The sequence below is a fragment of the Suillus discolor genome, assembly GCF_016758755.1.
Source record: "Suillus discolor strain FC423 chromosome Unknown F5147scaffold_2, whole genome shotgun sequence".
Lineage (NCBI taxonomy): Eukaryota > Fungi > Basidiomycota > Agaricomycetes > Boletales > Suillaceae > Suillus > Suillus discolor.
The window spans coordinates 494,286-518,914 of record NW_024541249.1 but is presented as its reverse complement, the minus strand read 5'-3'; the positions used below and the strand labels follow the sequence as shown (position 1 = coordinate 518,914).

The 24,629-nt window shown below is 49.0% G+C and overlaps 6 protein-coding genes across 6 annotated transcripts; 2 read left to right on the top strand and 4 right to left on the bottom strand.

Moving 5' to 3' along the window:
• Positions 1–507: 507 nt before the first annotated feature.
• On the bottom strand, positions 508–12,624 carry F5147DRAFT_119474 (uncharacterized protein). The gene is made up of 22 exons (XM_041428117.1): positions 12,519–12,624; positions 12,155–12,451; positions 10,987–12,090; positions 10,862–10,928; positions 10,631–10,810; positions 10,455–10,576; positions 9,927–10,406; positions 9,578–9,869; positions 9,047–9,523; positions 8,871–8,990; positions 8,751–8,819; positions 6,044–8,702; positions 5,820–5,993; positions 5,750–5,759; positions 5,411–5,701; positions 5,270–5,360; positions 5,160–5,223; positions 4,978–5,111; positions 2,788–4,929; positions 1,364–2,736; positions 1,129–1,311; positions 508–1,076 (listed from the first exon to the last, which is right to left on the bottom strand). Exons 1-22 carry the CDS (start codon positions 12,555–12,557, stop codon positions 624–626), a joined length of 10,821 nt encoding a protein of 3,606 aa, XP_041299474.1. The 5' UTR covers positions 12,558–12,624; the 3' UTR covers positions 508–623.
• Positions 12,625–12,729: 105 nt separating this feature from the next.
• Positions 12,730–13,913, top strand: F5147DRAFT_665030 (transcriptional Coactivator p15-domain-containing protein). The gene is made up of 5 exons (XM_041435062.1): positions 12,730–12,896; positions 12,959–13,024; positions 13,083–13,206; positions 13,260–13,351; positions 13,401–13,913. Exons 1-5 carry the CDS (start codon positions 12,813–12,815, stop codon positions 13,458–13,460), a joined length of 426 nt encoding a protein of 141 aa, XP_041299473.1. The 5' UTR covers positions 12,730–12,812; the 3' UTR covers positions 13,461–13,913.
• On the bottom strand, positions 13,309–16,079 carry F5147DRAFT_119392 (ABC1 family-domain-containing protein). The gene is made up of 14 exons (XM_041428116.1): positions 15,714–16,079; positions 15,519–15,659; positions 15,420–15,456; positions 15,146–15,365; positions 15,033–15,096; positions 14,660–14,982; positions 14,593–14,605; positions 14,331–14,545; positions 14,246–14,273; positions 13,981–14,197; positions 13,893–13,929; positions 13,729–13,841; positions 13,437–13,677; positions 13,309–13,335 (listed from the first exon to the last, which is right to left on the bottom strand). The coding sequence occupies exons 1-13, from the start codon at positions 15,985–15,987 to the stop codon at positions 13,530–13,532; spliced, it is 1,830 nt and encodes a 609-aa protein (XP_041299472.1). The 5' UTR covers positions 15,988–16,079; the 3' UTR covers positions 13,309–13,335; positions 13,437–13,529.
• A 19-nt stretch (positions 16,080–16,098) lies between these two features.
• F5147DRAFT_665025 (Rad9-domain-containing protein) lies at positions 16,099–18,248 on the bottom strand. Its single transcript, XM_041435061.1, has 7 exons — positions 18,156–18,248; positions 17,895–18,106; positions 17,680–17,839; positions 17,399–17,629; positions 17,239–17,345; positions 16,344–17,180; positions 16,099–16,290 (listed from the first exon to the last, which is right to left on the bottom strand). Exons 1-7 carry the CDS (start codon positions 18,187–18,189, stop codon positions 16,264–16,266), a joined length of 1,608 nt encoding a protein of 535 aa, XP_041299471.1. The 5' UTR covers positions 18,190–18,248; the 3' UTR covers positions 16,099–16,263.
• Positions 18,249–18,358: 110 nt separating this feature from the next.
• F5147DRAFT_742014 (uncharacterized protein) lies at positions 18,359–19,885 on the top strand (the record flags this gene model as incomplete). Its single annotated transcript, XM_041439521.1, has 2 exons — positions 18,359–18,550; positions 18,599–19,885. The coding sequence occupies 2 exons, from the start codon at positions 18,359–18,361 to the stop codon at positions 19,883–19,885; spliced, it is 1,479 nt and encodes a 492-aa protein (XP_041299470.1).
• On the bottom strand, positions 19,853–23,514 carry F5147DRAFT_625274 (uncharacterized protein). Its single transcript, XM_041432670.1, has 7 exons — positions 22,579–23,514; positions 21,184–22,528; positions 21,027–21,128; positions 20,718–20,976; positions 20,587–20,661; positions 20,448–20,540; positions 19,853–20,403 (listed from the first exon to the last, which is right to left on the bottom strand). Exons 1-7 carry the CDS (start codon positions 23,427–23,429, stop codon positions 20,225–20,227), a joined length of 2,904 nt encoding a protein of 967 aa, XP_041299469.1. The 5' UTR covers positions 23,430–23,514; the 3' UTR covers positions 19,853–20,224.
• Positions 23,515–24,629: the final 1,115 nt, after the last annotated feature.

Sequence of the window (24,629 nt, the reverse complement as noted above, 5' to 3'; positions counted from 1 at the left end):
TGAATTTGCAGTTCTCGAAGAGTTGAAGAGGACCGAAGAAGTTCAAAGCATTGATGAAGTTCGCGTGCTCGAGGGAAATGCTTTTGGTTTTGACGAGGTGTCGAACAAGGAATATACCACAGGCTATTCAAGATGAGGTGGAGGTGGAGGCTAATTACAAGATAATGGATAGGACGAGGTAACATTGATGTTATCATTATTACTAGGAATGTCCGAGTCATAACCTTGTTTAATAGTCTAGAGTTTTCAGTTCTGCCGCTTACAAGTTACAACTAACTCCAAGTAGTTCTGCCTCCTACACTGTCTGAACCCTGGTCGGCCAGTAGCCTTGCTTGCCACTGGTAGGCGACCAGTTCAGCGTGTTCGATTATTCACCAGCATGATGATATAGCCCCTCAGATCTGCATCGATGTTGGCTTTTCTGTCCCGCAGGGTGAGCGCTAGCTCCAGGTCCACTAACGATCCGGGTCGATGATAGGACAGAAGCAAACCTTTGGTAGTATTAATGGGCACAAGAACAAAAGTGCTGAGGAATATGCAATTGCTTATATATACAATGCGTGTTTCTAGTACATGTCGGTGATCAATATCAAATAGTCTATTCTCCATTGAGATACTCTGCATCATGCAAATCCGAATCCTTCCCCGCCCTCGTTAATGGCGAGTAGTAATTGTTGTCGCAACATCTCGTACGAAGAATATTGCGGCAAGTCAATCTGATTGAAGCCTGAAAGAACAAAGTCAGAAAATGAAATATAATCGCATACGGGGGCCTTACAAGTGTGGGCCTGTGGCAATCGATCTGGGTCTCCATATGCGCGATGAATGGAGAATCTCTGAACGCCCTGAACACCTTGCAGATCCACGAATCCACCAAGCGGTACCCGTGAAGTACCAGTAGCGAAACTGAGGACCTTGGCTCGCTCCTCTCGATTAAAGGATTTCAGAGCTCTCCACCACCAAACTATCACGGGGTCAGAGCTTGTGTAGCCACTGTACTCAGTAGCTGCGCGCCATTCGTCCACGTCGATATCAGGAGTGCCGGAGATGAGTAGCTCAAGCTCTTGCTCATTGAACTAATAGAATACGTGAGCATGCATGCCATAGTTGGTCATGAAACGCACTTACGATTGTGATAAGCTCATTTGGAATGATCTCCTGGAAGCCTGCTACAAGATTCTCAATTTGCTTGCTGATTGACGAATATAGTCGGAAATTTGCAGAGAGCTGCACAAACTCTCGCTTGTTCTCCTGCGTTACGGGTATTGACTCTCCGCCCTCCTTTAAAGCAAAGATACGATTTACACCAAACTGTTGAGAAAATTAGCCACGAATAGAATGCAAGGAAGTTTATTTATCAGACCTCATCCGCTTCCACGCTGAATGTCAAGTCCAGGGGCGTTGGATCATTATCCAAAATCCAGCACAACGAGTTATAGTACGCAGGATCAACCCACTCGACGTCCCGGTAGTCCACGGGTTTCCCCAAGAGCTGTCTGTATATACTTTTCGCAAAGTAGGCGTCTAGGAGACGGCCATCATAGATCGCCTTTCCAATGATGCGTCCTACAAATTTGAAGAAAGACAAATGCTCGGGATTGACCCATGAGTTCTTGTTAGGCTGGTAAGTGAGACGGTCGGCCGCGCAAGGTTGGAAGAGAGCGTTATTAGGATCGAACATCTGACGTGCCAGGATCTGAAACCATTCTCGGGTAACGCCACCAGCATCCACGCCCTCCTCGTCATAGAAGCGTACGCTAAGTTTGCCATGTTTGATCTGTTCTCCCGTCTTGCGCTGAAGGTACTGGAAACTATCCTCGAACACTCTGGCTCGGCGTACGTTTAACTGGAGCGTGCCCTGGTGTTCACGGGGGTGCGGGCGACGGTGAAGTTGCTGAGTGAAATAATTTCGTTTGTTGTCAAAGTCGAGGACACGGGGGTTGTGTACCAGCAAGGAGAACGAGCCGCTCATCAAAGACGGATTATTGCGGACCATGAGATTCAGCACCTTGCGGTGCGCATCCGTAAAGGACACGAAGAGGTCCTCCATACTCTCCCGAGAAGTCGTTGGAGAGCGAGGAGATGCTGCTGCTCGAAGGGCACGAGCCCCGGCCGACTTTGATCCTACGTATTTGCAGACTACCATCAGTGCCTCGATCAGAGGGAGCAGTACAATTGCCATGTGCTCCAGCTCTGGCTTCTCTTCAATCGTAGACAGACAATCTCCTAAGCGTCTCCAAAGAGGTGCGAAATGGAAGGATTCGTAGATAGTCTGCACCTTTTCAGCATCTTCACTTTTCCGAGTTTCGTCTGTCACGGGACCAACCACGCGGGGCGTATACATGTAGTCAATGGTTTTGAGAACCCGTAGAAGCTTCGTCTGATCTGAGGATGGCGACGAGAATTTCGGTGCGACGGAGGATGCCAAGACATCATCGCGTGAGCTCGTCAAGGCATTCACGAGATCGCCCAGGTCAGCAAGGATGGTATGTCCACAGTCCTGCGCCTTTGTTTTAAGCTCCTGCGCGATTATATCGCGCGCGTCAGGAATGTGTGAGAGATTTTGTATCAAGGCAAGAGACTGCTGGAAGGTGCGTGATGAGCATTCTCCGACCGCAAGAATGTTTACGATCAAACGCAACACCGAATGGGGGATTTGTGGGGGAACAGCAAGTAAGGGTTTCACATCTGTCTGAGTTTCTACTGGGACATCAGGCTTAAGAGGTTCAACTGACGCTGCTGTCAATGGACATCAGATTTGATGTGGACCCATAATTGAAAACTGACCAGTTGATTCGTGGGCCCCGGCATCCTCAGAGGTAGTCGTTGCAGGTGCACCAGCAGGTGCCACAGAAGTGGAAGTCTCTGGCGCAACGTCATTTGACTGCTCATTCTTATCCGATTTAAGACTTGTCAGAGGTTTGGTGACCGTCGATAAGAGCGTCACGACGGAATCCATTGTCGAGGGTGTTTTGAGGAGTGATTGTCGATCAAGAAGGCCAAGAAGTAATACAATTGGGAAATGCGTCTGGGGCATTGGTTTTTCCTTGCCTTTGCCTTTCCTAGAGGGCATCTTCCTCAAACCGGCCGGGAGTTCATGTTCGGTCAAGAAGAATAGCGACGACTGTTCATTTGAACTGACGATATAGGTCATGGCTTCTAGGCAACGCTGCACGACGAGGTCTGGGACTGTCTCGATCTGAAAGCCGCCAATCGCCACTGGTGTGCTGAGGTCCGCTGCTGTTTTCACCTTGGCAGTGGCTTTAGGTGTTTGAAGCACCGCAGATTTTGGAGTACGAGTTGTCATTTGCGCGAAGCTCTTGTCCACTGCAGCCAGGTCCCCTGGGCCACTTTGGAGAATACTGAGAAGAAGATTGAATAGTTCAGAACGGGTCTTGCTATTTTCGCAGATGTTGACCAAGATCTTGAAAAGCAGATTCTTCTTTAGAACGTGAGGGAAGAAGAGTAGGCGAACGAGCGTCGCTACCCCAGCCTTATCGAGAAGCTGAATAGCATCGCGCGGGGCGGGGACTTTGCGAGGTGGGAGAGGGCGTTGAGCAGTAGCAGTAGTTCTGAGAGCGCGAGCAGCGATACCGCCTCGAGATCCATTTACCTCATCGCGGTAAACACCAGCCTCCGCAATCATGTAAGACGGTAGAGTTTGCAACAAACCATCATCAGAATCCATCAGAACGACTTGTCGGAGCTGTGGATCCAAACTAGCAATAAAGCTTGCCGGATCAATATCCGCTGCAACTCCTGGAGGGCCTTGTGTGGGTGCAGGCACTGGAGCATGTCTGGACTGCTCTATCCTTTCTTGTTGGATGAGTTCGGCTCTAATTTCCGGCGGTAAGGCATCAAGAAACTCTGGACTGATCTGGGAGTCGGCAGGGCGCTCGACCCTTGCTGCGCGTTGGTCCCGTACATGTTGGTTGATGACCTCTTCTCGTATATCGTCAGGTAAGGCTTCAAGGAAAGTCGGATCAATGCCCATGTCAGTGATATCCACCTCGCTACCATGGATCATCACAATAACACGCTCAGAGGGAGCAGGTTGAGAAGGCCCTGGTACTTCTCCTACAGCGGAGATTTCTTCTTCTTCTGAGGCTTCTGGAGCTCGAGCTGCGACATGCTCGTCAGAATGCGGAGCAAGGGAGGTTATATCACCCATTTCTACGTCAGAGTTCGAAGCAATGGTGGTCAGAGGTGGTGGATCAGATGTGATAGGCTCGGGCTGTGCATTCGCAATGGTTTCCGGACTTGTATGAGAGGCTACCATGCCAGAAGTTGCAGCCTCTTCAACCCCAGTGCGATCAGCTTCCAATTGGCGTGCTTCCGCTTCTTCTGCTTTGATCTGAGCTTGACGCTTCTGCTGTTCCCTCTGTTGTGAGGCCTCGATAGCGGCTGGGAGTAACGCTATGATGACATGGCTGCCCAGCCTATTTGCTCTTTCGGAAACGTGCTTGCCATTCAACGTCTTGGCTTCTTCGGTCCACCTTTGTATTGTCAACAGGGGATCAAACGCGCGAGAATCGCCACGGGAATCGCTTGGTCGAGACACGCGATCCACCCGCACACCGTCGACTCTGACCCCGGTGAATAGAGTAGCGCCCCTTCGGCCAAGGAATCCTCGGCCATCCACCATGGCACCAGGAGTGACATCCACTCTTATGGCTTCCGGACCATGACGGTCTATGATGGTTTGAAAGATCTGACCTCCATCACCCCCAATGATGTCTTCGATGGAGTGTATGAGGTCATGTTGAACGCCCCCAGCTGCGCCCCTGTGGGAGCGGCGAGCCACGCGAGTTAAGCCAACAGGACGGTTCGTCCCTGTAGAGGCGTCCAAAAGAAGGGGGTGGACAGTAGCTTCTGGTAGCGCAGCTGATACATGTCGAGGACGACCGAATACTTGAACGTCCTCGCCCGCTTTAAGCACGACTTAGTTTGCGAATGAAAAAAAGTTCCTTGACTTACTGTTACGGCGCCTGCGAATGAAGGGATCCCGGTCATCAAGCTCTTCCCCCTCAAGGTCAACAGCACCGGTGAATCTGAATCCCCCGTCTTGGATGATGCCTTGCACATCAATGACACCCATTTCATCATGGAAACTGAACGACGGGTGAGTAATAGCATCATAGCGACACAACATGACTTGCTCTTCATCGTCTGATAATATATCAGGTTCTTCTCCTTGATCTGCATGAATGACAGCAACTGGTTCTACCAATGCTCAGCAAGAGGTTTTGTAGAAGTATAGATGAATTACCTCCGTGTTCGTCCTCTTCCTCTTCCTCCTCCTCTTCCTCCTCTTCTTCATCAGCAACTTCATCATCTTCGTCATCTCCTCCCCGGATATCCTATGAAATCCGTAAGAGAAGTGAAAACGTCTCAACTGTCGTAGACATACCTGCCACATGATTTCTTCATCAACCTCTTCACCAGCTGCAGGCTCATCGTCATCCTCGCCGTCCTCATTCTCGACCAAGTCATCTTCCTCGTACTCTTCGTCTTCGTCGTGCCATTCACCTCCGTTGCTGTCTTCGTCGTCATCATCCCCGCCACCTTCCAATTCATCCTCAGAATCTGACGTCGCTGCACTATCAGTCTCGTCGCCATACTCCATTTCAACGTCTTCATCCTCGTCCTCGTCTCCTTCAGCCATTTCATCCTCTTGTGCATAATTGATATCTTCCATCTCCTGTAATCACCGTTATTGGATATTAAGAATGACTTAGAACTCACTCACGCCTCCGAACCTATAGACGGCATAACCAAAGTGAGCGGGGGCTGAGCGGTGAATAAGGGTTCCGACTTACATGCCTAGAGCAGAAGTTCTATACAGATCGGGAGTCTCTTCTCGATCGTCGTCATCTACATCAATGTTCTCATCTTCATCCTCGTCCTCGGAGACTACGCTGTGGGAAACCTTTCCATCGCCACCGTCTTTGGCCTTTTCAGTTGCGCGACTCATCTTGATGGCAATCCGTGTGCTTTATTTGAATGATAAGCGCCTGATCGTACCGTGCACGATTACACTCACAGATTTTCCATTGGTCTAAGAATCGATGCCACAAGACCACGAACATTCGGGTAGTTCAGGTCAACTTCAGCTAGTGCGCTGGTCAAGATTGAAACAAAGTTTTTTTCCAACATGATCTTCGCAATGTGCGTTGTACTCTCGTCCTGCGATTTGCGGCTGCCGTTGTTGAAGCGTACAGTAAGAAGTCGGTTGCATAGATCCGCCAAAGCGAGAAGGTGCCCGTATCTCGCATCCACAGTGTCCTGTAATGTGAACTCCTTGATGGCGCGACTAATGGCTTCTAGGGTGAATTTGCGGACTGAGATCAAGTCCGCGGAAACATCCTTGGATTCCACCCCTGCAGAGCTGTCGACGCAGAGAGCCACAAGTACGGACATTGCACAAGTACAAAGAGAGAACGCTTGGTTCGCTTTCGCATATGGCTGGGAAGCAATGGTTTTGAAGCTTATGAGGTCAGAAAGGAAGAACTGGAGGACAGCTGCGCGATGTTTGGTAGTGGGATCCTTGGCAGGAGTGGACATTTTCTTTTTTGGAGAGTAGGATAAGAACGCGAGTTTGCAGGCGTCGTAGGAAAAAAGCAATTCTGTGAGGCATTGCATAATAAAGCAGCAGTACGAATGCCGGTCTTGATCGTTTAGATCATCCATGCTTGCATCAACGCTCTCGGATGGGCTCTGTGTTGCATCTTCGCGCTTCGTTGTGACATCATTATCAGAAGAAGAGCGCACATTCTTCATCAACTCGCTTATAAGGAAATGTACCATTGTCTCCAAAGCCTCTGTGTCAGGCCCATGAACATCCGGCGGCGCTTGTTGGTCGATCTGCATGTCATTACGCTCTGCGGTTTCAATGTTGGTACTCGGCTGCGGAGTTCCAGGCTTGAGGGTAACATGATGGACTGCGGAGAAAGGCTGCTGAAGCTGGCAAAGGTCCTGAGTTGCCTGGATAAATGCAGATGGATCTCTGAGAACCATTGAACTGCAATTGCGCATGTATCCTGAGATGTCAATTATCCTTGTGCGTGGCTGAGAGAATAGCCGTTTGATTTCTTGCTTCATGATGTGTTGAAGCACAGATAACCCCTCAGCGATGTGGCGAAGTATGATCACCGCATAAGATTGACCACCAGGAACAGCAGATCCTTTGAGATGTGAAAAAATATGCGGAAGTCCATCGCGCTTGATGAGTTCAGATGCTGTACCGTGGTCTCTTGTGAGCAAGACCAGGAGACGCAGCGTAGACAATAGCTCATCCCTAGGGAGGTCGGGATCAGCTAGTAACCGGAGGCAGAAATCGAATATAATGGGTCGGGCATCAGCATATGCTGGGCCAGCAGAAATGTTAGGAGTGGTCACGGGTTCATTCTCTTTCGGCACAGCAGCAGTAAAGGGCTGCTCGCCTATGGTGAACACAGCTTCCGTCACAAGGAGGTGAGAAGCCAACCACTTTGGATGAGATGAAGCTTCGCGGACAGAATTTGACAGAAGCAGAGCTAAAAGGGTGTCCATCAAGCTTTGTCCAAGGGCTTGCGGGAGCGTTGGGGATTCTGAGAGAACTATCGCAAGTAACCGACATCTAGCAGCCAGCGGTTGTTCATGAACGTCATAAGCTGCAGGTGAGAATGATTGTATGTCGTCAATCAACGTGCGAATCGACTGCTCCTGGAGCTCATCAGTTGGGTGCGTGAATGCCCGATGAACCTCGAAAATCAACGAAGGGTGTTCATCAACCAGTTGCAAGGCCTTTCGAGGTAGCTCTTTCTTCAAATTCTCCCTTGCCTCGTCGAGATCTTTCCGTAATTCCTCCAGGCCCTTCCCTTGCTCTTCGCTAGTCGATTGGGGAGGCGGGGTAGACTCAGCTGGAAGAGCCGGCGGCGCAGCGTCCTCGACATCCATCTCTTCATCAGAGGGATCCTCGTCGCCTCTATCCGCAAGGGCATCACCTGTCTCATCTTGCTCCGCAGCAGATCCGTTTGGCTGCGGGTCAGGGGGAAATGGGTAAGGCTGGCTCAGGAGTAGTTCGGTCGCGGCATTGACATTATTATGAGTGCGGGCAAGAGCACGTTCGGCAGCAGAGCGAGGGAATCCCATATCAGTGAGCTGACGGATACGATTTTCATCTGGCCCAGCGGCCCTAATATGAAAGCCGTTACCAACAGGAGGGCCAGTTCCGCTATTGAGACCCTCTGGGGAAGCATCCCCCTTGAGCTCTTCATTCTCACCTGCCGTCACCTCGAGCATGATCTGAACGACCGACCTGACCAATGTCAAAGGGGATGAACGAAGCCAAGAAGCCTCCCAGATACTACGCAGCAGGGGTATGCTCTCGAGGCGAAGTTCGACAAGGAAATGGTGAGGCTCAAAATAACCGGATTCCGTATCTTTCTTCTCCCGAGTTGTGACTAGTGACGTTTGGCCAGACTCGATCAGTGGCTTTGAAGAAAGTAATGGGTGCAAAAGATTTAATGCAACCTTCAGTCCTCCCTGCGCATGAGCAAGTTCCTGCTGCATAGTCTCTGTTCGATCTTCAGGTTTCACTGCCGTTACGCCATCGACCAAGTCAGTGAAGTATCTGCAGATTCTGAAGATGGCTTCCAAGCCCTTTGCACGCTGAAAAGCAAGGAGCAACACGGTATGAAGAGTGGGATTCATCGTCCGCTCTGTAGAGCATCAGTTCGAGTACGAGAGGAGAAGCAACGAGTACATACCGTCGACAACTAAGATCGTCGCAAGTCCCAACATGACACTGTGATAGTCTAGGCAACAGACTCGATCGCCTACGAAGGTTACAGTGAGCAGGCAATCAACTTTTTGGGGCACATTAATACCTTCGACCTCGTACTTCAGATGCTCCACCATGATCTCTGCAATAGTTACTGAGGCAGATAGAATCTGTTTCTTCTGAGTTGCATCGGGATTTCGCCTCGCATAGAACAACTTTACGATAGCTGAAAGAATACATCCAGTCATTGCCTTGAGAGTTAGGTGGAACCGTAAAACGAACCTTGGAAAAAAGGAGCCAAAGCGCTTGGAAGACCATGCGTTAGGTGCTTGAGAGCCTTGGCATTCTTCTCTCGCGGTGTGTCCATCTGCGGTGATGTAGGCGACGATGACGGTGCGGGTAACACCAATCCAGGCTGAACACCGTTGGCAATAACGCCAATATTGGGCTCAGGGAGAGGTATCGAACCATGGCTAGGCGATCTCCCTAAGGGAGATCCCTGACTGCTCGGACCCACTTCCATCCCCTTGGCCACCATGTCGGCTTTGAACACGATATTTTCCCACACTGATGCACGGTGGAGAGCACCTAGCTCTTTGACGACTTTTGGCGGATCGCTCATGAGAATCTGAAGAAGTCCGATTGCAGACCTTCCGTGTGCATAGCCAGCAGTAGAGAAAACATCAGCCAAGACAGTGATGCGGATATGAAGGGCCACCAGGCTCCGGAACTGTTGATTTGCTGCACCTTCCTGTTCCTCTTTAAGACATGTTTGAGCAAGCTCTCACTATCACATCGCGGGTAAAAGATTACCTGAAAGATCAACGAAAGGCGCCAACTTGGAGTGGGACTGAGGAGTCGCCCAGAAACTTCGAGAGTCGGAAAGGGAATTCTCAACAAGTTTTGAAAGATGGCGAAGTGCCTGATTGGGTTCTACGTCCGCCATCGTCCGAATAACTTGTACTAGCGAGTCTGAAGCAACACTATTCGCATAATCATATGGAAGGCACGGCAAGGCAGTGAGCCTGCCAATACGCTCGAGACCCTCGACATTCTTGATGAAATCTCTGCAATGCTGCGTATGTTGAAACAGACCCTCAAGAAACTGCCAAGTACAAAATACCGTGAATGCTAGTTTGAGAAAGAAGTATGCACAACTCACTCGGCACAAGACATCTACATAAAGAACTATGTTGTTATCATGACTCCTCAGCGAGTCGTCGTCAGATGCGTCCCCTTGAGCATCAGAACGAACGTCACTTTCCACAACATCCATCAGAATGATATCGCTTTTGTCGTCCTTGTCGTCCTTGTCCGTAGTTTGCGACGCAAGCATGAGACCATACCACTCTTTCTTGTCCTCAGGAATCACGAAAGTATTCCCAAGATCCTCGATTTTACTCAACGCAGACTTGACAGCATCAAAAATAGGAGTTTTGAGTGTCGGATGGTGGCGGATCAACTCGTCAATGGCGGTGCCCATTAGTACGGCGTTTTCCTTTTCACGAAGGACCTTGATATGGCTCTCAGAAGTGAAGATCGAGATAATGCCAGGTATGACGCTTGGGCGAGTTGCAAGCTGATCCTGACCAACTTGATTGAGGCAAAGCGCCCCGATTGCATTGGGAATAGCCTGTATGAGCTGAAGGAAGGTGTGAGTTAGTGCAAATCGTAGAAAGATAGTACTCACTTCAATGACAGGTTCCAAACCTGCTTCGATCACCTTATAAAACACCTGAGGCAAGCCTGCTTCTTGAATCGTCGCAAGCGACGTCGGCTCGTTATGAATAAATGTGGCCATTATGTTCATGGCTTTCATCGGCATTGATTAATCAATCAAACCTGCATAACATACAGAATGCTCACCAAGAGGCAGAAGATTGGGACCAAACAAGCCACGATACTCCATGATCTTCTTGATTGATTGTGGCAGAGTGGAATCAATGAGGCCGCGCAGCCCTTCAGATGTACCGGTTGACTGCATCATGCGATGTATGGAGCGCAACGTGTGTTTGAGGACAGCGGCCCTTGGAACCGGAAGTTGTCCTGTGGCCATTATCTTACTTTGTTCTGATCCTAACTCACAAAGTCACTCACCGTACGAACCAAATAAGTCCCTGGAGCGCTCGTTGCCGTACATCGTGATATCAAAGTCGACCTCGTGCTGATCAGATTTTGAGAAGTGAGATGATTGGCTGAAGGGCGATCCATCCTGTGCTTACCTGGATCCTGGCTACCAAGACTTCGACCCCACGGGAGTTTGAAAATACCTGGAACGCATTTGAAAAAGCGTAGAGGATGTTATCCACCAATTGCATAGCCTTCGAGACCATCTGGAGTCTCTGAGCCAACTTATTCTCCATGATCTGAACCAATAAGGGAACCAAGCCTGCGCTAACAAGCATATTTCCCCCGTTGACATGCTGCGCAAGGTAGGTCACAAATGAAAGAAGAGACTCGACGAAGGTAGCTGAGATTCTGCTCTCCGGACTGCTAACCTCCAAGATAGTCTTTCGCAGAAGCGTCATGATGATCCCATGGTTGACGGCAGCATTTACGGCACCCAACACCTCGGTCACCTTGCCTCGGTACCTAGCGATCGAGTCCAGTGCTGAGATAGCCGCTGTCTGCACAGGTATCGAAACCCCACGATCCAACTGGAGTAGTTCAGCGATGTGGGTAGTGAGATCCGGCTCATACAGGAAAAGTGTCGATGATGCTTGAGTCTCGTTGTGTGTATGGCCATAGATGGCGATGCAAATCAGTCGTATGATGACAAGCTCCTCTCTCATAATTTCGTTGCCGCTGGTAAGTGCCTTGGCAGATCGAACACGACAAAGGAGTTCAAACTTGTCATCGTTATTCAGCGGATGCGTCTCCAATACATCCGCCATGATCTCCATGACTGTCTTGTTCTTCAGGGTCTCTTCGTCAATATGAATGGTAGACGCATATGAATGTGAAGTCGAGGGCGGAACGGAGAGTTTGCGAGGACTGGACGGTATGGCTTCACTGTGATCGGTTTCCTTCCCATGTCCCTTCTCCTTCGGGTCAGTTCGGTAACAAACGAAACTTACATCACGAGCTTCGGCAGGCAGAACATCAACCTGCGACAGACCGTTTGCACTGACAAGATCCAGCAAGCTTATTCCATGTTCGTGGATATGAGGCCACCGCTTGGAGAGGGAGAGCAAACGGGGTGTGGATATGCTAAGAGCTGTCGATACCGCGGGCTGAGCGGAGTATTGTTGTGCGGGACGAAGGAGAAGGCTTAGTGCCAGCGTAAGCACGTCAAGATCTGATGTGAACAGCAGAGAATTAAGCCTCTGAGATTGAGTGCATGATAGCAATGATTAAACACAGGTCGACGATTGAATGAAAAGGACGCACATCATAGGAGTTGAAGGTTTTGCGATTGGTGGAGTTCTCCAACAGAAGCCTCTCAAACCTAAGAATATGGCTTATAGTTTTCTTCATCGCTGGAGTGAACACATTTATCTGCAACTTGTCCACATCGTAATCCCGGATGGCTTCCTCTAGGATGACATCGAACTTATCAAGGACCTTAGTCCAAGCGTTGAGATCAGATCGCGGCCATTTCCAGGTGTCAATATCGGCCAAAACGTCTGCGAGATCATCGTTTGGGGTGTTTACGAGCTTTGTGACAAGCTCTGCTACTTGAGGGTGCTGAAAACGCCACGACCCTAGTCAGATACCAATTGTTTCGCGTGAGAATAAGATCTAGACTACTGACCGGGGAGACCGCCCTCTTTGATTTCTGAGATATCTTCATTGATCCGCAGCGAATGCGGGAAGATGAAGTTGAGGCTTCAGTTCTGAATTAAAAGGCTCGACTGTAGATGATAGGAAACTAAATGGAGGGGAGTTGACGACGTAACATGTCTAACAATATACCAGGAAGGTGTTTCCCACGAACGCGTCTTCAGCCACATCCTCGTTAATAAGTTCAACGACGCGTTCTAGCAAAACGGTTAAGCCGAATATTTTCCAATACATATCCAACACTTTAACATCCTCTAACACGTTCATGCCCAAGCGAAAGAGCTCAAGCGATGACGAAGACAAAGACTATGAGCACTCTGAAGACGACCAGCTACAAACCAAAACTAAGGCAAGCCAAGTACCGTGTTTGTGATATCATGCTCGTCGATGATTTCAACGAAGGCAAAGCAGGCTTCAAAGGCAACTGTTCAACCTTTGACTATCAAGAAGCCAAAAATTGGTTCTTCAGACAGCCAAGTACGCGCTTTTTTATAACCGCTGTACTTGAACCCCTGATTCCGCCACTGGTCGTCAGTCCCCAACAGGCTCGAAGAAAAAGTCGACCCATGACAATGATGTGGAGATCTTTACCAGTTCTGAAGGTGACAGATATGTTCAGCTGGGTCAAAAGAAACGCGTAACTGTCCGTGAGTTCAAAGGTGAACTGCAATAGTTTGCGTCTACATACAACGATGTTGCTCACAAAAAGCAGGCAAAATTCTTGTTGACATTCGTGAATTTTATGGTAAGGACAAGGAGGACGAAAAGCCAGGAAAGAAAGGCATTAGCTTGAATGCGGATCAGGTTAGTCCACCGTTTGTATCTCTAAGCTGTCCCAAGTAACACCTTGCAGTGGGCTTGTCTGAAAAAGAGCATCAACACCATCGACTCTTTCTTTGATATCAAGAAATAACATTACGTCTAAAACTCTATCTGTCACGACAGTAACAACCTTCTAATTGCATATGTATCATAAATTTAACTAGTAAAGGCCAGCTGCCGCATCGTGCGCTCCCGCTAGTCCTCTTGAATAAAACCCACGTAACCACGCGCTCGACTTTACCAGCGAAGCTTGCCAATCCATCATCAATTCAATGAATGTGATTTTGGAATACTCAGTTGCGAATGCCCTGCAGGTGGATGCAATCAAGTGTGTGGTCAACGCAGAAGATTCAACGCACCAAGCGCTACCCAAGAAGGATCCAAGCCCAAGTCCACCCTCGCGGAAGCGGTTCTTCTCATCTTGCCATACTGCCTTCATGCAGTACTTTGACGTGATGAGAAATATCCTGACCTATTATGTCTGTGTTAAGATATAACCATGAAGTAAACAAATGATACCAACGCTTGAATGAGTCGTTGCCAGTGAATGATCCAAGTGTCTACGAAAGTGGTTGATTGGTGGCAATTTTCGAGAATGTGATAGAACCTACCTCGCCAGGTCGTTGAGTTTCATGACCATCAGCACGCGCCTAGGCAATCTGCGCAGGACATCGAGTACGGATACCAATATGTCCCCTGGGGCAACAATATTGCGAGCTAGTTCCATTTCCTCAATCTGAGAAGCCATGTCGAGCATGCCTGTGGCTCGCTGGGTGTCGCTCTTGGGTCCGTCATCTGCTTCAATTATACCATCGGGTGACAGGCGGCCTAATGAAAACAGTCAATGGAGGGACATCTATCAGCGTAGGGGCTTGCCAGTGATTGCTGCCTCGAAAACAGGATACTGTTGATAAATACATCAGGACATGCTTTGCTCTACCAAAAAAAATCAAACCCTTACCAAATCAGACGTGATGTCCCCGACCAATGCTGCATACTTCCGACGGTCAGCGTCGACAGTCGGCGACGAGCGAGCAATGAGCGATAACCAAAACCTGCTGTAGTTGACACGAAGTTCTCGTTCAAGATCAAAGTACAATCCATGGTCCAGAAGCGCGATCTCAAAGTTATAGGGCGACTTGGATGATTTAGAAGCAGGCCGTATCAACAAGTTACCTGCACTACGTCAGTCAAGCTAAACACATAGAAAGAAATCCATTTACCAGGGTGAGGATCCTGTAGGAAACCCGAGTCAGACCTGGCTCAACTGTTTGTAAAACACCTCACCGCATGGAACCACCCATTCATAAACACCATTCGATTGAAGATTCGCGTAAGCTCCAGCGCGACTTTATTCCTGTCAATGTTGTGCTGTGAAAGGTATGCAAGGTCATCTACGCGGCCTCCCTGAATATACTCCATGATGAGAACTCGTTTGTTCGCAGATATGACCTCGGGTATGTGTAATGACGTCTTGATATTTTCAAAATCAGCGACCACACGAGCTGTATTGCGAGCTTCGTGCACAAAATCCATTTCTCTCGGGAGGTTCTCCCCCATTTCCTCACCTAACCAGGTAAATTCGAATTCCGGGAACCAGTATTTGATCCAGCCTATGGAAAACTGTAAGTGAAGTTGGGCCCTAAAGAACGAACACTCATACCCAAAGTAGACTGGACCATATTGATGTCAATGTTGAAGAATTCAACCAGATGAGGATGTTGAACCTTCAACCAAGGTAAGCGCCTCAAACCAGCACAACTTGTCGGCACACACCTTCACTGCAACCTTTCTACCCGATGCTTTGTGATGTCCCACATGAACCTGAGCCAAACTTGCAACACCAATAGGAATCGGGTCGAAATCGTCGAAAAGCTCGCCTATAGTTTGTCCCATATCTGACAAAAATAGTGCTGCGATACCCTCGTATGGAGTGGCGTCGCACCTATCTTGAAGCGGGGCCATGGTACTGGTCCATTCTTTTGGTAGTACAATTCTGTTCTCAAGTGATTAAAATCTGCAAGGTATATCGACATAAATCCGAACGTACAGCGACGCGATATGTTGTCCCAATTTGATGTAGATGCCTGGTTGAAATTTATCATTTCAGCTACGAGGTCCATTGCGCGACCAGCGTATTGGAACAAACCTCCATTAGCCAACAGAGCATTCAGCACCTTCGTAGCGCTCCGAACATGACATTGTGAGACCGCTTCAAGCCTCTCTTCCTCAGAAGTAAAGGTGCGCGCAAGAGTAAGCTTGTAATCAATTGCTCCGGATATTGCAGCCCCTGTGCATTACTACTGAGTGTTTTGAATATCAATTTGTCGCGGCAAAACCTTACGCGCAAGTCGTGAGCACCGTAAAGTCGCCAATACAGCATGTCGGGAAGGCTGGTGATTCTCATATGCATAGTACCCTACACCAGTGAGCGCTAGAAGAGTCCCCGGATACCAAAGCCAAGACTTTTCCTGAGGACGCTGGGGCGCGTCAGATGAGGCCAGGCGCTTATGCAGGTCAGTGTTATTATGACGAACGAACGGCTTTTGGGAGCGAAGGAAGGAACGTGAGCTGCGCCAGCTAGGTGGAGCACGGAACTTCAGGATGACTCTGTGCATGTTGATGGTCTAGTGGCAGCCTGAGGCCTCATCATCGGGCTCGGGCAGCAAAGCTACATAAAACTTTTCGCAATTACGTTCGGTTCGGTTTGAGTTCGGGCCCTGCTTATCGGGTTAATTACGTAACTGTATTATAAACCGAATCTTAAGCATGCACAGCATATGACATTTATTTTCTACAAAACCCTCTCCCACTACAGTGTGTCAGGAAAATCATAAGTAGTAAACACAACAACAAAGGATGAACAAAATCCTAACATGTTATGTGTGTCGAAATTAATCTTCAAACAGAGGCTGAAACACCTGAGGTAGACAACGGGTTAGCACCCAGCCCTCCATAGGATGATAAAACATACCTTCTTCCTGCCTCCAACGTCGTCCTGCGTTGGCCCAAGTTCAGTGCCAATGTCTTCAACAAGTTCAAAGCTTTCAGGATCATCATCCGCAGAAAGCATAGTTGAATCTGCATCTTCCATGTTGGTAAGACTCTGAGACGCAGCGAACTCAAAGCCAACTTCTTCGCCCTCTCCTTCGAGCATTGCCGTTAGTTCATCCTGGTTCATGTCTTCGATACCCAAACCAGATGCGCGTATCACCTCCTTGTCTGCCTGAGAAAGTTGTGAAAGGGGATAAAATAATGGAGTCCGATCCCGTGCTTTAGCTCGACCCACTTCAGGGCTCCCGCTTGGCTCATCCGATAACAATTGAGAAGACTGAGGGTAGAAAAGAGGCTCGAGTTGCACCGTAACTCCATGGGATGGATCAGGCGGAAGATTCCAAGACGGCGAGGGAAGAGGCGGCATCTGATTCAGTGGAGAGCCTGACGTGTGCTGAGGAATATAAGATGGCGGTGGCATTGATCGTGCATCGTTTTGTGCTTTCGAAGTAGAAGTTATATCAGGTGTACGCACATCCATACGCTGCACGGCTTTCATTGGTTTCTTTATTCTCGGTGTTTCGCTTCGCTGTCTCGAACTGCTTTTACCATCATCGCTTGGAGAAGGACGTTTGTGTGTGTTGTGTTGAGTAGAGTTTGACGATGGAGGTGCGACTGAACCACCGTATTGCGAGGTAGATATGACAAAAAGACACTCTGACTCTTCGCTTTCGACGTCGATGAAGAGAGGGGCCACAGAATCCGTGAACCGTAGATCTAGGCAGAGACCCATGGATTCCGCGAAAGCAATTGTGGCCTGTCAGATAAGAAAAGTCAGAGACTGTAAGAAGTGGACGTTAACCGTGGTAACACACATTGAACTCTCGCAAGTGAAAAGAGATGATGGTTGGGGTTGCATAGACGTCATAGACATCGAACTCATCCGCGCTGATTGTCAGCTCTGTTGATAGTTGAGCTTTACCTGATTTGGGAGATAGATATGAGCAGTCCACCGTCTGGATTAGGCATTCCTACCTCTAGTGTCAATAGAGGACTCGAGGCTCTTAACCTCAACGTCGGTGTCTCCAAAGGTCCATACAAGTTGAGGATCACCTTTCGCCCCTCGAGCATTTGGGAAATGCTCCGTTATGTCTTTTATTGCGCGTGGACCTATTGTAAGATGGGATTCAGTCGAAGGGTCTGAGGTACCCGGTAAAAGCAATGATGTAGGGATCAAGAGTGGCAGTCGGTGGGTCTTTACGATGCCTGCGGAGACTTTTACATGTCTGTGCACGTGGAGTAGATTTCGTACATACCATGTTTACAGTGCAATCGAATAATCAATCTGCTCTCTAATGTGTCCTGGTCCTCGTCTGGCTCATTCTGGTCATATAGATCCGCTGCTTCAACGATTATGAATTCGCAGCGTTCCAATGTCTTCTCGATAGTTCTATGTTTAATAATGGAAAGAAACGTCTATGTTTCTAAACAGTCTGTCGCGGAGCGCAGTTGGGCAATAAAAGAGACATACCTTAGCGAGCAACTGTCCTTTCACGTCCTGGACATCGTCTTGTGCCACGCCATCTCTGAATTTATATCTGGAAAAGAACCTGCGCCCATACTTGAAGCAACAGTATGCAGAGAGTGAAGAATTAGTTGCGGTTAATGAGAGGTGTTCTGGATTTGCAGATATGACAACATCGTCGCCATATCTCGACAGACATGTTAGTGCCCTGATGAATGCTGGAACCGAGTGAGCTCTGTAAAATGCAATATTAAGGTTGGAGCAAACGTTTGAGAGCAGCAACACTGAGTGTCGCCTGCATGGATATTCGCGACTGATGAGTCAAGAAGTCCTATGTAAGTACGGCCAATTTGAGGCGCTACTGGCGGCCGCCGCGTCGGTCACGGTCGGTGTCATTCGCACTCACGTTCATCAAACGCTCATTATCTTTTTCTTACAGGCTCTTTTAATCCTTCCTGGTCCTTTGGACCATGCCACCTCCGGTGAAATTAGCTATAATCGGTGGAGGGCCATCTGCTTTTTATGTAGCCTCGCGCCTGCTCTCTCTCCTTCCACTGAAGGATCCAATGTCTCCACCACTAAGGGTGCACATGTATGATCGACTGTGGGCACCTCACGGTCTTGTCCGCTATGGCGTTGCACCAGATCATCCAGAGGTCAAGGTGAGTTGGACTTCTTCATGTCTCACTAATCACTGAGGAGACCCTTAGAATTGCACGAACAAATTCGATACTACTGCAACTGACCCGCGTTTTCGTTTCTTCGGAAACGTGAATGTCGGGAGCACGCCCCTTCATTCTATTCCTCACGCGCTTCATCTACCCCTGACCTCCATACTCAATAACTACTCCCACTTACTGTTCGCGACAGGATGTACTATGCCCACCTTGCACCCTGCAATCCCTCCGTCTGTTTACTGCATACCTGCATTGTCCCTGGTCCATTGGTATACACAACACCCATCCCAGCCGCCACCCCCCGCGCTTGACAAGATATCACACCTCACATTAATTGGACAGGGAAACGTGTCACTGGACATTGCACGTATTCTTCTGACTTCCTCCTCTGTACTTCGTCAATATGATGTACCAGAGCATGTTCTCGAAGTTCTCTCCCGCTCTACCGTCAAGCATGTCTCCATAGTTGGAAGGCGGGGACCTCTGGAGGCTGCATTCACCACTAAAGAGCTTCGGGAGATGATCAATCTTCCAGAGGCATCGATGGTTCCTATCGAACCCACTTTACTTACACCCCCATCAGGTGTCACATTAACACGCCAGCAGCGGCGCACGCTCGAGCTACTCCAGAAAGGATCCAAGAATCGACCAGGATCGACGCCCAAATCCTGGTCACTCCATTTTTACCGCTCTCCCGCTAGTCTTACTCTTCCATCAAGTGCTTCAGCATTAGATATGGCGAATCTTACCCTTGCTCACACCTGCCTTGATCCTGCCACTCACCGTGCAGTGTCTACTGGCGAGACATCCACTCTTCTTACTTCTCTTGTCGTAACCTCCCTCGGATTTCATGCAGATCCAGAGACGACTTTCTTCGATCCTGCTCTGCGTCACCTGCGTTCATCCGCAGGGCGTATTACTTCTTCCGATGGTTCAGCCTTGAAAAATATGTATGCTTCCGGATGGGCAGCCAATGGTGCTAAGGGTGTGCTTGCGTCAACTATGATCGATGCATATGCGGTCGCAGGCACTATTCTCTCTGACATAGCACCTTCATCAGAAGCGGTAACAGCTGCCGCACCACCCCCTCCAGAAATGGAGATGGCACCAGACGAACTGCTCGATTGTCGTCCAGATCTTGATGCATTACCACCAGAAATTGTCCATGGAATCAAAGATGGCATGGTCACCCAATACGATGACTGGAAAGTCATTGATGCTGAGGAAGTTCGCAGGGGCGGAGCCCTGGGAAAGGAGCGGGAAAGAATGGGCTGGGACGAGGCCTTGTCGTTTATCGCTCTCTCACGCGCACGGCCGTGATACGATAATCGTGTCGGTGGTGTCTATGCAGGTGGGACTCAACATTACTAATTCATATTGACATATTCATCAAACGTTCGCTTGTCTCTACATAGATCATTGTTCTACATAGATCGTCGTTCTCCACTTCCATCTCAATGCCCCACTTACTCAGCTCTGATTCTACTCCGAGGATCGCGCCTCTGAAACCTAACAGCATCAGCACCGTGGTTTTCAGGGTTAGGTAACGGACGCCGTTGTGGTGATTCTGAGGCAGCTATATTCTGAACATTTTTGTGACCTGAAGACCGTGGAAGTACACGCCGATAGGGGGCCTGCAATTTCAAGAACAAGAAATCATCAAGCCAAAAGGAGATCGGCGGGACACACCTCGGATTCCTGCTTTTGCTTGGAGTAGAATGCGAATAGGTCCGCAATTTGCTGTTCGATCGCCTGCTTCTCTTTGTGCAGCCTCCCAACATCTTGTGTCATTACTGCGACTTCACGACCCAATTCAGCCTTAAAATGTTCAACGTGAGCTGCTCATCAGAACAGAACATCGTCAATGAAGGACCGTGAGGACAAAGGGAAAACATGCCTTGTACATTAATTGCCGTGGCCTCTTTCATCGCTTCCACGAATCGCAGTCGTTCCCCTCGGATCTCCTCCGTGAGTTCTAGCATATGTCAGACAAGTTCTTCTGGATAAAGGAAACTACTTACCACTCGACAATGCTCGCAGCATTTGCTCCTGGTCTGCTCTTTGGCGATTGATAATTTCCATGACCGAGTCCGTCACTGAAATATATCGGCATTTAACCACTGACAACACAGAGATGATCCGACAAACAAACCAAGTGCTTTGCGTCGCTCATCTCCATGAGTGAGATGTTCTTGAACGACCTGGATCAACTCGTGGACTGTTGATCGCAAGTCTTCTTCATTGTGCACTTGACTCCGCGCCGCCTCCAGCAGTTGCTGCACCTGTCCACTCAGGTTGGTGCTTGAAAGCTCTTCGGATGTGCTGATACCTAGTTGTTTACAAATTTGTTCAACACCAGTTGCGACAACCTGTATCTGCGCGGTGCCTGTGCTGACAAACGCATCCAGCCACTGATGAAAAATTGTCAGTAGCAATGCACACTTTACGCTCTTGAGCTAACCGAATTTAGTTCGTTCAGGTAGCGGACACTATCGGCCTGCTGTTCGAGCTGCACTTTTTTTTGTTCTTCATCCGCATTCAGGTAATCCAGGACGGCTTTCAGCTTGTGAAATTTCAGCCAATGAAACATGAAACCGCATGATTAAAAATAAACGAACCTTGTCGTCTAACAGGTCATGTGCTAGCTTCTCTGGGGGTTCTGCATTTTCTCGAAGGCTTCCTACAGTGGGGCTCGACGGGGTATTACCAGTCTTGTAAAGTGAGGCGAGCTCATTCAGCTTCGCATATATATCCGAGATATCCACGTTCAAACAGGCTTTGGAACCATCCGCCGGTGAAGTCGGTGTAGAAAAAGGAGGCCTCAGATTCTTCATGGTGATGTTCGGGTGTGACGTCGACATATCTCGCTCTTGATTGTCATGGATCGTATCGAGTTTTTCGAGAATGCGAGGAAGACTCGATTTCAACTGCGTCTGCATGACGTCCAGGATCTTCATAATGGAATTTCCCTGCAGCTGGACAGTACTGAAGGAGCCCTGCTGCTGAATCTCCTCTACCCTGGCAACCAATTCTTGTATCGCAGAAGTGATGGCCTCCTTAGCTTCGGTAGAAGACTGACGTGTGGTGTTAGCCAACAAGGGTGCCAGCTCACTGGGAAGGTGCCGAATATCGTGTTGTAACACAGTTATTTGTTCGCTAATACCTATCGTTTGATCTAAAGTCATTGCTGCGCCCTCTTTGATCGAGTCCGTAATGGGCACCACCTGCAGACCCTTATCTACTGTAGATGGCGAGGGAGATTGAATCGGTAAACCTTCCACGAGAACTCGCAGTGTCTCAGGAAGAGTCGGAGCAGGCGTTAGAGATGTCCCACTACGAGCGAAAGCACTTCTTGACCGCGAAGAGTATGTCTCGATCGATGCCGGCGATCTCGGTTGCGGGCTGGGTCCACCACTGCTCAATGGCGAGTCGCTCGAAAAGCTTTCGTCTTTGATTTTGTGGATTTCCGCAAACGCCCGGCGAGCACGCATGGGCCGGATGGTCTGAGCACCCTGTAAGTGCGGCATGATAGAGTCACTACTCGCTGATCCTGGGGAGCTCGTTTGATCAATCTGTGCCAACCGTTGTGTGACGACGGAAAGATTTCCAAGTTTGGCAATTGAGGGACTTTTGGGACTAGGACTCCATGGTGATATTTGTGACGGAGGTCGCGGAGGCAAGAGAGACATGGGAGAACGATTCCGTGGCGAATCATGTAGACTGAAACGAGCCGGAGACTGAGTGGACAGAGGTGATTTGCTGCTTGGTGTCGGAGGAAGAGACTGCTCCGTCGTCAGCGAGGTCTCGGATTCAACACCACTAGACGAAGTGTATTCGGAGGAAGGATACTCTGATGCTGACGGAGGCTGCAAGTATTCTTGACCTTTACGCTCCAAATTTGTCCGTATCGTTAACGCCTGTACTCGTGTTGTTCCCTGCGACCGCCTTTGGAGTAATGTATCCCTGTGAAAGTTGTCGCATCAATCTGCATCGCTAATTGTGCATTATCATACCATATAGCGCTGACCCATCGTGCCCGTTCTTGACTCGATGATGCCGCAAATTTTTCTCTTCGGCGGCCCTCGAACACAAGCTCGAACACCTTTGGCTCAGACTGGTCTGTTGAGGTCGGAAGGAGAGCCTTCTCGTCAGGATCCAGTCGGTTCATAGACATAGAACGGACGTCGGTGCAGCCATCTAGTGGAAGGACATGAGTCGAAGCATTGCTGTGAGTAGTATACCATGTTATGAGTATATGCAGGGTATGCAAGGTGACATCGCAGGATGTCCAGGTGGGCAGGATAGGCGAAGTAGTGGAAGATGATGGCATGGAAAGATATAACAGCGCACCGGAGTGAAGTGCAGAGACTTTACCCGCTGAAAGGGCCACGCTACCTGTATCATGAGGAAGGGGAGCGCTCTCAGTGTACATTGAAGGGATCTGAGCCATGCTCGGTGCGTCGACCACAACTGTAGGAATGTCTTCTTCTTGATCATCTCCGTCCTTTCCTTTCCTCCCCTTCTGGAAGACGGACAGGAAATTGCGCAGCGAGGCACTCAAAGACCTTCTCTTACCCTTGCCAATGGAGCGAGACGACAATACACCATGAAAACGGGCTGCGCTTGGTGGCCTACGAGCAATTGATGGTTCCTGCAAAATGGACTCGTATCTGTCGATGAGTTGCTTGGCTGACTGACGTCGCTGAACAGTCGGATGGTTATGAGAGAAGTAATCTGATCCTGCATCAGCGCGGTATGATTGATCATGATTGAGAACAGGCCGGCTAGCCAGGTCCATTCTCCTTGGACCAGCGACAGTCGTCCCGAAGCTGCGCCTCATCGATGCCGGGTTTGTATATTCCATAGTTGTGCTAGTCCAGGCCACTGCTGGTATGTGTATTGAGAATTCAAAAGGGCGCCGACACTAGTGATACATTGCAAACCGTGACGCGAAACAAATCCAGGCCGTTTCATAATTAAGCTTACAGCATGGGTGACACGCACAACTAGTATTCTGTGACAGCCTCGTGTCACAGAATTTAATCTACGCGTGAGTAAGTAAGGTGGCGCTAACGCACCTTATTCTGACCCACGTCAGTAGCCAATTCTCTAATCACTACGTCAGTAGTAGTCCCTCATTGTCTTCTTTACCTTTTCTGTCGTTTATTTGCACCTACCCGCCTCTCCCTCTCTCAGAGCTCGAACGAAGTTAGTTTGACTCATCGTTTCGCATCAACCTTCGTCCGATGTACTGCGTTCCGCTTCCTAAGGTTCCAAGCTTCACACAGGGCAGCCTGATCGGTGCCCTCCCGCCCATCACAGCTCACATTGAAACCCTTAGGTTCAGACACATACGCTTGGCCGAAAAGCCCTTCGGACTTTTACCCAAACCTTTCCCCGTCCTCCCTAATCATTAGAATCTCCATGTATATTCGTGCTCCCACCGAATACATTTCTGTTCGCTACTCCCAGGTAGCCACCGCTCATCGAAAGCATAGATCATCCGAGTGGTCTGCGGGGAAGAGAAATTTCAAGTTGGTGGAGAGGATCCGTCGTGGTATTTATTTAACATATAGGGTTTCGAAGTATATTGAAATGTCTAGGCTATCTCTTGTATATATGAAAGGAGTTCGAGTGGAGCGCGCACGTGGTATCAACGCGAATTGGTTCTGCGGAATCAAACGCTCCGTTCTTATAATATGTCGATATAGATGGGCGTGTTAGGGACAAGGAATATGATATCCTCCACGACTGCAGTACCTAGGATTCATGGATTCATTGATGTCACTGCAGCCACTCACAAAAAAATCTAAGTATCCTGACGCAATGAATACAAAGCTGCCAATATGCGAAGATCAATTGTCACTGAAAATCTTCATACTTCCGAGTTCACGAGATCAGGGTATTCGCGGACTTGAAGTACATCAGGAACTGGTGTCCCTTAGATTAGCATGCGCCAATCTTCGTATTACTGCAGAGTGAGGTGAGGGGATGAAGGGAGATGATAGGGACAAGATAATGTAGTGTGAGCCCACGGAAAGCGAAGTCAGACGTCGCGCATAGT

Coding starts and splice junctions, on each gene's coding strand:
- F5147DRAFT_625274 (XM_041432670.1), bottom strand. CDS start 23,429: ATGGAATATACAAACCCGGCATCGATGAGGCGCAGCTTCGGGACGACT. Junction 21,129..21,183: donor ATGACCTGTTAGACGACAAG/GTTCGTTTATTT, acceptor AAATTTCACAAG/CTGAAAGCCGTCCTGGATTA. Junction 20,541..20,586: donor GCTGCGAGCATTGTCGAGTG/GTAAGTAGTTTC, acceptor GACATATGCTAG/AACTCACGGAGGAGATCCGA.
- F5147DRAFT_665030 (XM_041435062.1), top strand. CDS start 12,813: ATGCCCAAGCGAAAGAGCTCAAGCGATGACGAAGACAAAGACTATGAG. Junction 13,207..13,259: donor AACTGTCCGTGAGTTCAAAG/GTGAACTGCAAT, acceptor CACAAAAAGCAG/GCAAAATTCTTGTTGACATT. Junction 13,352..13,400: donor TTAGCTTGAATGCGGATCAG/GTTAGTCCACCG, acceptor AACACCTTGCAG/TGGGCTTGTCTGAAAAAGAG.
- F5147DRAFT_119392 (XM_041428116.1), bottom strand. CDS start 15,987: ATGCACAGAGTCATCCTGAAGTTCCGTGCTCCACCTAGCTGGCGCAGC. Junction 15,660..15,713: donor ACGGTGCTCACGACTTGCGC/GTAAGGTTTTGC, acceptor AGTAATGCACAG/GGGCTGCAATATCCGGAGCA. Junction 14,198..14,245: donor TTTCGAGGCAGCAATCACTG/GCAAGCCCCTAC, acceptor TGTTTTCATTAG/GCCGCCTGTCACCCGATGGT.
- F5147DRAFT_119474 (XM_041428117.1), bottom strand. CDS start 12,557: ATGAAGATATCTCAGAAATCAAAGAGGGCGGTCTCCCCG. Junction 8,991..9,046: donor TTTGGCTCCTTTTTTCCAAG/GTTCGTTTTACG, acceptor GTATTCTTTCAG/CTATCGTAAAGTTGTTCTAT. Junction 2,737..2,787: donor CGGGGCCCACGAATCAACTG/GTCAGTTTTCAA, acceptor CATTGACAGCAG/CGTCAGTTGAACCTCTTAAG.
- F5147DRAFT_665025 (XM_041435061.1), bottom strand. CDS start 18,189: ATGCAGGCGACACTCAGTGTTGCTGCTCTCAAAC. Junction 17,840..17,894: donor AAGGACAGTTGCTCGCTAAG/GTATGTCTCTTT, acceptor TTAGAAACATAG/ACGTTTCTTTCCATTATTAA. Junction 17,630..17,679: donor TCGATTGCACTGTAAACATG/GTATGTACGAAA, acceptor AAGTCTCCGCAG/GCATCGTAAAGACCCACCGA.